The sequence below is a fragment of the Schistocerca nitens genome, chromosome 11 (genome assembly GCF_023898315.1).
Source record: "Schistocerca nitens isolate TAMUIC-IGC-003100 chromosome 11, iqSchNite1.1, whole genome shotgun sequence".
Taxonomy (NCBI): Eukaryota; Metazoa; Arthropoda; class Insecta; order Orthoptera; family Acrididae; genus Schistocerca; species Schistocerca nitens.
The window spans coordinates 121,609,727-121,623,459 of record NC_064624.1 but is presented as its reverse complement, the minus strand read 5'-3'; the positions used below and the strand labels follow the sequence as shown (position 1 = coordinate 121,623,459).

General features: G+C 42.8%; 1 protein-coding gene across 6 annotated transcripts in view; it reads left to right on the top strand.

The window, feature by feature from the left end:
• LOC126212854 (histone acetyltransferase KAT2A) overlaps positions 1 to 12,570 on the top strand; it is a 390,973-nt gene extending 378,403 nt beyond the window's left edge. For 5 of the 6 annotated variants that reach the window (XM_049940289.1, XM_049940288.1, XM_049940286.1 and 2 more), the window contains one exon: positions 10,591 to 12,564. In XM_049940289.1, the coding sequence (XP_049796246.1) occupies positions 10,591 to 10,784 (194 nt within the window). In that variant the 3' untranslated portion in view covers positions 10,785 to 12,564. Of the gene's footprint in view, positions 1 to 10,590 lie in introns of all 6 variants that reach the window. The other variant, XM_049940291.1, reaches the window with a different exon arrangement.
• Positions 12,571 to 13,733: the final 1,163 nt, after the last annotated feature.

The following is a 13,733-nucleotide window of genomic DNA, read 5'->3' as shown; positions in this document are numbered from 1 at the left end:
TAGTACAGTGTATATCCACCTTTCGCAGCAATGCAGGCTGCTATTCTCCCATGGAGACGATCGTAGAGATGCTGGATGTAGTCCTGTGGAACGGCTTGCCATGCCATTTCCACCTGGCGCCTCAGTTGGACCAGCGTTCGTGCCGGACGTGCAGACCGCGTGAGACGACGCTTCATCCAGTCCCAAACATGCTCAATGGGGGACAGATCCGGAGATCTTGCTGGCCAGGGTAGTTGACTTACACCTTCTAGAGCACGTTGGGTGGCACGGGATACATGCGGACGTGCATTGTCCTGTTGGAAGAGCAAGTTCCCTTGCCGGTCTAGGAATGGTAGAACGATGGGTTCGATGACGGTTTGGATGTACCGTGCACTATTCAGTGTCCCCTCGACGATCACCAGTGGTGTACGGCCAGTGTAGGAGATCGCTCCCCACACCATGATGCCGGGTGTTGGCCCTGTGTGCCTCGGTCGTATGCAGTCCTGATTGTGGCGCTCACCTGCACGGCGCCAAACACGCATACGACCATCATTGGCACCAAGGCAGTAGCGACTCTCATCGCTGAAGACGACACGTCTCCATTCGTCCCTCCATTCACGCCTGTCGCGACACCACTGGAGGCGGGCTGCACGATGTAGGGGCGTGAGCGGAAGACGGCCTAACGGTGTGCGGGACCGTAGCCCAGCTTCATGGAGACGGTTGCGAATGGTCCTCGCCGATACCCCAGGAGCAACAGTGTCCCTAATTTGCTGGGAAGTGGCGGTGCGGTCCCCTACGGCACTGCGTAGAATCCTACGGTCTCGGCGTGCATCCGTGCGTCGCTGCGGTCCGGTCCCAGGTCGACGGGCACGTGCACCTTCCGCCGACCACTGGCGACAACATCGATGTACTGTGGAGACCTCACGCCCCACGTGTTGAGCAATTCGGCGGTACGTCCACCCGGCCTCCCGCATGCCCACTATACGCCCTCGCTCAAAGTCCGTCAACTGCACATACGGTTCACGTCCACGCTGTCGCGGCATGCTACCAGTGTTAAAGACTGCGATGGAGCTCCGTATGCCACGGCAAACTGGCTGACACTGACGGCGGCGGTGCACAAATGCTGCGCAGCTAGCGCCATTCGACGGCCAACACCGCGGTTCCTGGTGTGTCCGCTGTGCCGTGCGTGTGATCATTGCTTGTACAGCCCTCTCGCAGTGTCCGGAGCAAGTATGGTGGGTCTGACACACCGGTGTCAATGTGTTCTTTTTTCCATTTCCAGGAGTGTACGTAATAGAGATATTGCTCGTCAATAATATATTCTCCTTTGCTATTTACAACAGTCTGCCAATACTGGAGTAATTTTTCGATTCCGCCACTTTGAGGTGAAGAGCTTGTCGATCTATTTTTGGAGCGTATTTTCATCTGGAAAGTAAGTTAGATACGGGGTGGAAAAGGCAAAAATCAGGTGAATAAGGTAGGTGTGGAATGGCTTCCCAGCCCAACTCCTTGTCAGTTTGTCAGAATGTGAGTGGGCATTATTGTGGACTAACACCATTTCACGCAGTCTTCCTGGTCATTATCTCAGATTGAATCTGCAAGACATCTACGTTGTTGACAATACGTGTCAGCAGTGATGGTTACGTGTCAGGGAAGCAATTCGTAGTACACCACACCATCGCTTTCCACCAGATACGAGGGTTGGAACTTAAATAGTGGCAACTATTTATTCACAATCACTACAAAAGAGTTACCTGTTTTCACCTGTTACTCTTCTTCAAAGTAGGCACCGGCAGTGTTTAGAACCCATTGTCAGCAATGTGGAAGGCGTAGTATACGTTTAGCAGGGCCTGTCCTGTTGATGGTGCGAATGGAGCGGTCTACTGCCTGTCGAATCTCGGGAACAGTTCTGAAGCGAATGCCGTGAGGTGGTTCCTTCATCTTTGGAATCAAATCAAAGTCACAAGGACTTAAGTCGTATGACCATCTACCGTATATTCCTTCGCCGTCGGCGTTGTCGTTGTTACCGTGAGACACCGTTATACCAAGAGGAAAGGCGCGTCGATCTTTGAGCATGAGATATGATGACCTTGAGCCATTGACAACACACAACGGTCACGGTAGCACCTGATTCCAGAATAGCTGCAGTAGTTAAGATCTACGAACTATCCCCTCTTGACCAGGTCCCCAAAACTTAACTCGTAACGAGATCCCTTCAAAGCAAATTGTCATGACGATCGTCTATAAAGGCTTCGTACAACGAGAAGAAATGTTACAGTCTATGGAATAATAACAGATACGACCAAACTGTCTTGTCTCTTCTGCTTTATTTAACATAACTTCGTTCACAGTTTCATTTCGCATTCACCACTCATTCACCGAAACCCTTTGATGAACAGTTTTGGTTGCTTGACACCAACAGTCAATGATAATGATACAGCTTTTCTCCTTTTTATAAATTGAAGCCCGCTCTCCGGGATGTAATAAAAAAAACCGGTCTCAATACCGCGTCCCTCGTGAGATGCGAATATACTTATCCCGGAATTTACCGCCCTGTAGGTGTACTCAATTTAGTGACCACACTTCACTGTCCGCTATTTTACGTAACTGCATGTCCATTTTTTTTTTAGTCTGATTATACACTGTAGCTATTTAAAATTCGCCCCCATATTTTTCACAACGCACAATTAGCACTTCGTTACTTGTTTTCTTTTTTTTAAGAGTAAACGAAAAAAAAAAGACGCCGTATCATCGGCTTAGTCGATATAAAGCAAAACACCTTAATATGCCCAATTTTACCTCTTCTTATAGGATCGGCCACCTTACTCATTAATTTATTACATATTATTTCCAATAACGCTAAACAGGTATCGCCGTTATATTTTAATTGTATTCAAAAGCATGTTACTACTATCATGACCGACCAAATCGTAACAAATCGCGCGGCGTGCGTTTTTAACGATAACTTTACGCTATTCAAGTTCCGTTACAGCTGTCTTGACTCGTAATGTTACAACCACACTGAGTTATGTTTTCCGTGAGCCCGCATCTCGTGGTCGTGCGGTAGCGTTCTCGCTTCCCACGCCCCGGTTCCCGGGTTCGATTCCCGGCGGGGTCAGAGATTTTCTCTGCCTCGTGATGGCTGGGTGTTGTGTGATGTCCTTAGGTTAGTTAGGTTTAAGTAGTTCTAAGTTCTAGGGGACTGATGACCATAGATGTTAAGTCCCATAGTGCTCAGAGCCATTTGAACCATTTGTTTTCCGTGATTTCCCTAAAAGGCTCCAGGCAAACGCCAGGATAGTTCCTTTCCTAAACCGACAAGACCAATGACCTCGCTGTTTGGTCTCTTCCCCCAAACAACCCAACCCAACTTAAGTCTGGGTGGTATGGTGGACGGTACAGTACTTCCCAGTCCCATCGACCGAACGGAGCAACCACAGCTTGCGCTGTATGCGCCCGCGCATTGTCTGGCAAAATGATGGGTGGGTTGCGTAGAAAGTGTCACTGCTTATTTTGCAAAGCTGGTCACAGGTGATACTCCAAAAACTAACAGTAATACTGTGCATTGACGGTCTGAGGTGGAGGAACGTAATGTGTTGGGATAACACCATCACAGTCACACACGAGAATCACCATAACTTCCACCATACTGGGGCTTTGACACACTTTCGACTTACGTGGCAACCCATAATGATGCCTTTCATTGGATTGGCATTTCAGTTTTGGCTCGTACGATGTGGTCCGTGTCTCATCCAAGGTTACAATATGACATAAGAAAGCCTCTCCTTCGCACTCATAGCACTCCGAGTGCATCTGAGCATCTTCGTAACGCATTTCCGCATTTCTAAGTCATGTGGAACCCATCGTGAAGCCAATTTTCGCATGCTCAGGCGTTCCTTCAGGATGCGAAGCATAGTCGAATGCACTAATCTGGTTTCATGGGTGAGCTCACGAATCCTATGGTATCGATTACTGTCGACTAACTTGGCAACAGCAAGCATTTCTTCTTCAGACTGCAGGCTACATCATTCTGAATCTGCTTGGTGTATTCATCTCTTGGTCTCCCTCTACGATTTTTACCCTCCATGCTGCCCTCCAATACTAACTTGGTAATCCCTTGATGCCACAGGACATGTCCTACCAACCGAGCCCTTCTTCTAGTCAAGTTGTGCCACAAACTCCTCTTGTCCCCAATTCTATTCAATACCTCCTCATTAGTTATGTGATCTACCCATCTAATCTTCAGCATTCTTCTGTAGCACCACATTTCAAAAGCTTCTTTTCTCTTATTGTCTAAACTATTTATCGTCCACGTTTCACTTCCATACATGGCTACACTCCATACAAATACTTTCAGAAACGACTTCCTGACATTTAAATTTGTACTCGATGTTAACAAATTTGTCTTCTTCAGAAACACTTTCCTTTCCATTGCCAGTCTACATTTTATATCCTCTCTACTTCGACCATCCTCAGTTACTTTGCTCCCCAAATAGCAAAACTCCTTTACTACTTTAAATGTCTCATTTGCTAATCTAATTCCCTCAGCATCACCCGATTTAATTTGACTACATTCCATTATCCTCATTTTGCTTTTGTTGATGTTCATCTTATATCCTCCTTTCAAGACACTGTCCATTTCATTCAGCTGCTCTTCCAAGTCCTTTGCTGTCTCTGACAGAATTACAATGTCATCGGGGAACCTCAAAGTTTTTATTTCTTCTCCACGGATTTTAATTCCTACTCCGATTTTTTCTTTTCTTTCCTTTACTGCTTGCTCAATATATACAGATTGAATAACATCGGGGAGAGGCTACAACCCTGTCTCACTCCCTTCCCAACCACTGCTTCCCTTTCATACCCTTCGACTCTTATAACTGCCATCTGCTTTCTGTACAGATTGTAAATAGCCTTTCACTCCCTGTATTTTAGCCCTGCCACCTTCAGAATTTGAAATAGAGTATTCCAATCAACATTGTCAAAAGCTTTCTCTAAGTCTGCAAATGCTGGAAACGTAGGTTTGCCTTTATCTTCCTTCTAAGATAAGTCGTAGGGTCAGTATTGCCTCACATGTCCCAACATTTAAACGGAATCCAAAATGATCTTCCCCGAGGTCGGCTTCCTTCAGTTTTTCCATTCGTCTGTAAAGAATTCGCGTTAGTATTTTGTAGCTGTGACTTATTAAACTGATAGTTCGGTAATTTTCACACCCGTCAACACCTGCTTTCTTTGGGATTGGAATTATTATATTCTTTTTGAAGTCTGAGGGTATTTCGCCTGTCTCATACATCTTGCTCACCAGATGGTAGAGTTTTGTCAGGACTGGCTCTCCCAAGGCTGTCAGAAGTTCTAATGGAATGTTGTCTACTCCCGGGGCCTTGTTTCGACTTAGGTCTTTCAGTGCTCTGTCAAACTCTTCACGCAGTATCATATCTCCCATTTCATCTTCATCTACATCCTCTTCCATTTCCATAATAGTGTCCTCAAGTACATCGCCCTTGTGTAGAACCTCTATATACTCCTTCCACCTTTCTGCTTTCTCTTCTTTGCTTAGAACTGGGTTTCCATCAAAGCTCTTGATATTCATGCAAGTGGTTCTCCTTTCTCCAAAGGTCTCTTTAATTTTCCCGTACACAGTATCTATCTTACCCCAAGTGATAAAAGCCTCTACATCCTTACATTTGTCCTCTAGCCATGCCTGCTTAGCCATTTTGCATTTCCTGTTGATCTCATTTTTGAGATGTTTGTATTCCTTTTTGCATGCTTCATTTACTGAATTTTTATATTTTCTCCTTTCATCAATTAAATTGAATATTTATTCTGTTACCCAAGGATTTCTATTAGCCCTCGTATTTATACCTACTTGATCCTCTGCTGCTTTCACTACTTCATCCCTCAAAGCTACCCATTCTTCTTCCACTGTCTTTCTTTCCCCCATTCCTGTCAATTGTTCCCTTATGCTCTCCCTGAAACTCTGTACAACCTCTGGTTCTTTCAGTTTATCCAGGTCCCATCTCCTTAAATTCCCACCCTTTTGCAGTTTCTTCAGTTTTAATCTACAGTTCATAACCAATAGATTGTGGTCAGAGTCCACATCTGCCCCTGGAAATGTCTTACAATTTAAAACCTGGTTCCGAAATCTCTGTCTTACCATGATATAATCTATCTGAAACCTGTCAGTATCTCCAGGCTTCTTCCATGTATACAACCTTCTTTTATGATTCTTGAACCAAGTGTTAGCTATGATTAAGTCATGCTCTGCGCAAAATTCTACCAGTCGGCTTCCTCTTTCATTTCTTAGCCCCAATCCATATTCACCTACTATGTTTCCTTCTCTCCCTTTTCCTACTCTCGTATTCGTAACTATACTGTGAAGGACTCGTTTGATCTTGAAGTGTTCTACTAAGTATATTTCTATCAAGTGCATGGTCAAGTATTCTTTTAAACCTGAACCACAGTTCTGCATGTCCCTCTACAGCAGTGGTCACCCCCTGAGAGGCAAAATGAAATTTTCTGAGGCAGAATTTCGGGGAGATGAGTGTGGATAGAAAATCCAGTGAACTGGTTAAACAGACCCTAAGCAATACAACATCCAAGGTCAAGTTCAGAGGAAAGCTGTCAGAGGCCTTTCAGATTAAAACCAAGGTGAGATGGGGAGATGGACTCTCCCCTTTGCTCTTAATTGTGTCCTCGATAAGGTGACTAGAGAGAAATGAAAGGATTGAGAGAAATACGACAGGGATGTAAGAATAAAGGAGTACAGGTAGATTGCCTAGCATTCGCAGATGACACTGTGATCTTGTTCTAATCACTAGAAGAGGCCGTTAACCAAACCACAGAACTGCAGAGACAGGCAGCTAAAGGAGGCCTACAGATCTCTACTGAGAAGACACAATATATGACAAACATCACAACAGCTCCTAAATGGATGGTGGTAGGAGGAGGGAAAATTCAGAAGGTGGACAGATTCAAATACCTTGGAGAATGGATAGACACTGGACTGACTGAAATAGAAGCAATGGGAGCACGAATAAACTAAATGAACTTAGCGTATAAGCTAACAGTCAACTCCTACAATAAATAGAATGTTTCGATAAATGCAAAATTGAAACATTACCAAACAGTTATCCACCCTGAAGCTCTATATGCAACAGAAACTCTCAACTTAACAAGAACTGGAGTGATCAAGAGGCTAGAACTGATAGAATGGAAGATTCTCAGGCGAATATTAGGACCTCAAAGAACAGAAGATGGTCAATTTAGATAGTGAGCCAACCAGGAACTGTATACCAAGATAGAAAAAATTTCTGACGTCATCAGGAAAAGGAGTAGTGTGTTCTTCGGTCACATCCTCAGAATGGACCGTGGTAGGTTAACATGGCAAATCACACAATTTCTGATGAACAAGAAACCAATAATTACTTTTTCTCAATAATGAGATTAATGTTGTGGAGGTTACAGGCTCCTCACATAGTCCACCCATTATACACATATGTTGTGCTTTGTCTCATACATCGCTGATGATAACAGTGAGACATATATGCAACAAATTTTAAATGTCTCAAGAAAATGTCTTCTCCAAGCTGTACATAGTACCTGTAAATAGTCCAGAAATTGCTTCATTACTCGCTTTGAAACAGATAAATGAATTAATTGACAGCACAACACAGCAGTAACTACATAAGGGCTGCGGACTACTACTATTACTATTAGTGACTGTGGTCAGACACAAAACATTAACAGTCTGCAGTCTTCCAATTTTTGCTAGTTCGGAAGTAAGGATTGCAGCAATTGAGTGATTTACGAACAGTAAGTATAATGCGCACATTGTAACTTGGTTGATTTTAAATCAATCAGGTGCCACAATGGAAAGGAGTAATGCAGAGGAAGCATGTTTTGTAACAAGTGTCTACCCTCATTGTGGATAGTTAGTTTTATCATCTGAGAAGGAGCTGTGGGCAGCACTTGTGATGCACAACGTATTCCTTACACACACACACACACACACACACACACTAAATATCCAAGAAAAGTCATTCGTTCTACAATTTAGCTAGGTGCTAAGGTTTGTGATTGTGTGTGTGTGTGTGTGTGTGTGTGTGGAGGGGGGGGGGGGTATTAACTAATATCTAATTCAACTCGGGGGTTAATGGTCTAAAACAGATGGCTCTACAGAGTTAAACATTTCTGAGTTTCATATTGAGACACAACACTACTCCCTCTTTATCTAGTTTGCTGAGCATGTAGCGCTTCCTATATGTTTAAACTGCCCTATTTACTGTAGTGATTACCAGTAACCCCTCATTCTTTAAAGAATCAAATTTCCATATATCAAACAACATTAAACACAGTTTTTAAAATTCTATAAAGATTTATAGTACTGATGTTGAGAATTATTTACATTTTTCTGAAAAGTTAGTCTTTCTCCTATACCGTGTGACATACAGTTATAAAATTTTGCAGGTATCTTCAGTGGTATATGTGGCTACTGTCTGCAGAATAGGTAGCAAATAGATAGTAGTAAAGAAATAATAAAATATCATGGCTGATTCTGAAGTTTCACCACATGAACAATGGACATTTAGTAAGCAATAAACTTTTTTCCTTTCATTAATTTGTAGCAGTTTCAGTGAGAGAAAAATGGAAAAATGTTTTAAGGTTTTTCCGATGTCACTAAGTGCCCTCTCTACCTAATGTTGGGTGAGTTTAGTCTGGGTAATTTGCACTTTGCTGTAGGAAAGGTTAGTTTTTCTGGCTTCTCTGAACTTTGTGTTGTAATGTGATATAATTGTGCTGGTACATTTAATTGTGTGGATACTGTCTGCAAAATGTGTTGTGAATAGAGTTAGCAGTAAAGATGTAATAAATTAAAATGTCGTGGCTGATGCTGGAGCGCTATTGCACGAACACAGAAATGTAGTAAGCAATAAACTTTTTTCCTTTCATTATTTTGTGTTGGTGCCAACAAGAGAAAAAAAAAAGATTTGAAATTATGTGTAAAATTTTGTGTATATTACGAAGTACTCTCAGTCTCAAATACTGGATGAATATTGTCTGGGCATTCGTGCACAGTGAGTTGCGATGCATCGAGATGGAAGCTGTGCATGTAACTTTAATACTTGAGTTGTTGTGTTAAACCTTTAAAGTACGAGGGTAATCCCAAAAGTAAGGTCTCCTATTTTTTTATAAGTACAGAGCTCTGTTTGTGTGGCAGTTGGTCACACTGTTACGAAGAGTACTTCACGCACTTCGTGTAAACATGCGCACGCCGCGCTGAGGCGCTCATCCTCGGCTTGGCAGCTGTCGAGAATGGAGCTCCCGTCAGATGTTACCGCCAAGTGCGAATTGCACGCAGTTATTTGGTTTTTGAACGCAAAGGGCACTGTGCCGATTGAAATCCATCACCAATTGACGGAAGTGTGAGTTGTGCACGGATGTGAACAATGTTTGTAAGTGGTGTAGAGAGTTTGCAGCTGGTCAGACCGAAATTCACGACGAACAAAGGAGTGTGAGACCGTCAATTTCTGAGGAGACAGTGTTGAAGGTTGAGCAAAGCATGTGTAAAGATCAACGTATCACCCTGGATGACTGGAATAGAGGGGACAACCGATAGAGGTACTCAAGTTACCGTCTGCCACACACCGTCAGGTGGCTTGCGGAGTATGGATGTAGATGTAGGTGTAGATCTCTACGCGTTGTTTCCTGAAGTTTCCCGAAGCACCGCTCACAGAATTTTAACGGAAACATTGAACTACCGGAAGGTGTATGCGAGATGGGTGTCACGTATGCTGACTGAGGATCACATGTGGCAATGAGTTGATGTTTCCCGTGCATTTCTTCACCGCCTTGCAGCCGAACAGGACAACTTTTTGGACTCAATTGTCACGGGTGACAAAACCTGGGCATACCACTTTACACATTTGGCCGGAAAGCAATTCAGCTTTGACGACAAGGTGAAAGAAGAGGTTCATAACTTTCTGAACAGCATGGCGGCGAGCTGGTATGACGTGGGCATACAAAAACAGCCACAGCATCTACAAAAATGCATCAATAGAAATGGTGATTATGTCGAAAAATAGCTAAATGTTCAAGCTGTAAACTGATGAAAACCATTGGTGAAATAAACAGGTCTATGTAATTATTAGAAAATAGAAGACCTTATTTTTGGGATTACCCTCGTAATTACTTATTTAATGAAGTTTAATTGAAAAAGAACATACAGCTCCCAGATTGATAAGTAATGAGGAGGTTGACGGCAGAATCGCTCGAGGAAGGAACATATGGAGAACACTGACAAGGAGGTGGCACAGGATAATAGGGCATGTGCTAAGACATCATGGAGCAACTAGAGGGATCTATAGAGGGTAATAACTGTAGAGGAAGACAGAGGTTGTTAATGATCACATTATGGGAGCATTTTAAATTCAATCAGTAATTGTATGAAATACTGAAAATAAAATTTTTGTGGGCACTAGAAGTCATTAGATGGCCACCTGCAGCTGAGACCGGGTGACTATTTTAGTCATTTAGTAACATAGATTGCTGCTATAATCTAATGACATTATCGTCAGCAGTGAGTTAACCTCCGCTCTTTCTCTCTTTTCGTCACAGACCTGAAGACGATGGGGGACCGGCTGAAGGCGAGGTACTATACGACGCGGCACCTGTTCGTGGCGGACATGACGCGCATCTTCACCAACTGCCGGCTCTACAACAGCCCGGACACGGAGTACTACCGGTGCGCCAACGCCCTCGAGAAGTACTTCCAGACGCGCATGCGTGAGCTCGGCCTGTGGGACAAATAGGAGCGGCCCTGCGGCTCGCCAGCCGCCGAGTGAAGGTCGTGACGGACGCCGAGTGCCGGAGTGCTGGACACCTATCCGATTCTACGACAGGTCACTCACGAGTCCGGGTCTGCTGCAGTGGCAGCGAGAACTTGAAGTGCGCAGTTGCGGTGGAACAACCACTCGCAAAAGGACAGTGTGCGTGTGCGTCGGGCGAACTTTCGATTGTGGGGTGCCACGAGTGTATGTAGGGGTAACCGAAATGCTGGTAGTGGTTCCCGGATGGGGGCGACACATCTCTAATGACAATGCATTTAGGCTGTCTTCTGCCCCCCCCCTCCCCCCTCCTTCTCCCCAAGATGCCGTTTAAATACATTGGTGGCAAACATTAGCAGTGTTGCCATTACATCGACATATATCCAATTGTCTCTGGATCTGAATGCGGAACTTAAATTTTTACGAGTGTAGATTTGCGTACTGTGTATTTCAGCTGCAGTTCAAACTTTGGTAGTAGCTGAATATTTGTGATGTGTTTGTAACTATGAACTGAGTACTGAATAGGTTTACATACATCTTGTATTCTTTTATAATAATGACTCAGTTCAGGCAAACTGTAAAAGATACACGCATTATTAGTCGACAGCCTTCAGCGTAGTGTAAACTCGGTAGCTCCAAAGTGTGGCAAATGTGTTATTTCAGCACTGGGCACGTCTTCTCGAATGAGGTAGCTTCAAGATTTCTCACAAACTTGGTACCACAGAAATTGGGCTACTTAATCATATAAAGCTAACCTTAAAAGATCCTGTAGTTCCATCTTGTATGAAGTGAATGGGGCTGCAGCTGGTCAGAGACTTGAAGAAATTAAATATTGACAGCCACAATCTTATGGATTATTTTATTGGACTACCAGTTTCTGTGTTTCAATGGCATCATCTTCAAGTCCCTTTACGTGTAGCTAAACAAGTCATCCAAACATTCACACTATTATAAGAATCGCTAGTTTCAACTGGCTTCCATAGATTTCTGACTCTTCTTCGCAGATGTGGACTCGCCACTCTACTGATGACAGAGGTGTGGAGAGTCCACGTCTACAGAGAAGTTTCAGAAATCTATGGAAGCTAGTTGAAATTAGTGATCCCTATGACAGCAAGTACGTTTATATAACTTATCTAGCTATGTGTATAAAGACCTGAAGATGGTATAAATGAGGCACAGAAACTGGAAGTCCAATAAAATAAATAATAAAATTATGGCTGTTGGTATTTATTTTCTTGAAACCCTAAAAGAAGTTATATTATGTTAGACACATTGTAATTTAGATGGTCAGTGTGTAAAGTCTGATTCCTGATGAAATATTTAGGGAAAGCCATCTATTAACAAAGTGTGATGTAAATTTTTATTACATTTCTTAATTATAAGGCCCCTGTGTTTCTGTCTTATATAGAGAAATATTAACAGCTTGTCTTGTAAGTAGGCGACTTTCACTATGAGCTCTTCACTCTAAACTCGAACGTGGCACGTCTGTTCCAAATAAAATAATATGCACAATTCTTTGTCTTCTGATAGTGTGGAATATTTATATTGTTGCCATATCTATGACAGCTCTGTCACTTAAGTGTACCTGTGTGTTGTTTTTAAAGACAGCATAGTGCTGATACCATTTATGGATTCTTTGTTTAGCTTACTGGCTTATAATGTAAACAATGGGTGTAATATTTTCTGTAGTCATGTGTGTCTTGTCCATTGTTTATGAAGCCAATAAAGAGAAATGTTAAACTGTTGATTGATTGATTCACTTATCACATTATGTAGATTTATTTATTTTATTCTCCAAAGACAGATATGATTTGTTTTGGATTGAGGGCACATTCATACAATAACTTTTTGGGTTCAATTACAGAACAACGATGTATGTCAATAATTTATAAATAGTACAGGGAGGGTGACTATACTCTACTCCTCTGAGAAGCATGCATTAATACTGTGAAAACACTTTTTAGTTTTATGCTTATACTTGTTACTTGTGGTCCATCTAATTCCAACAAAATAAAATGAACATTTTGTGCCATACGTGTTTCACCTTTATTATTTGAAATACATCATCAGTGGCTTGAAATATTTACATATTTGGTGCATATTATTTTGTGGTACATATTCGATGTTGTACATTGAGGTTATAACAGTTCTGACACTTTCTGATTTTCCATGGTGTAATGATAGTTTAAATTTCTATTAACAATTTTTTAATATAAACACTGTGATCAAAAGTATCCAAACACCCCAAAAACATGTGTGTTTCATATTAGGTGCATTGTGCTGCCAGGTACTCCATATCAGCAACCTCAGTAGTCCTTAGAAATTGTGAGAGAGCAGAATGGAGCACTCCGCGGACCTCACGGACTTCGAACGTGGTCAGGTGATTGGCTGTCACTTGTGTCATACGTCTGTATGTGAGATTTCCACACTCCTAAACATCCCTAGGTCCACGTTTTCCGATGTGATAGTGAAGTGGAAACGTGAAGGGTCACATACAGCACAAAAGTGTACAGGCCGACCTCGTCTGTTGACTGACAGAGACCACCAACAGTTGAAGAGGGTCGTAATGTGTGATAGGCAGACATCTATCCAGACTGTCACACAGGAATTCCAAACTGCATCAGGATCCACTGCAAGTACTATGACAGTTTGGCAGGAGGTGAGAAAACTTGGATTTCATGGTCGAGCGGCTGCTCATAAGCCACACATCACTCCAGTAAATACCAAATGACACATCGCTTGGTGTAAGGAGTGTAAACATTGGATGATTGAACAGTGGGAAAACATTGTGTGGAGTGACGAATCACGGTACGCAGTGTGGTGATGTGATGGCGTGGTGTGGATATGGCGAATGCCCGGTGAACTTCATCTACCAGCGTGTGTAATGCCAACAGTAAAATTCAGAGATTGTGGTGTTATGGTGTGGTCGTGTTT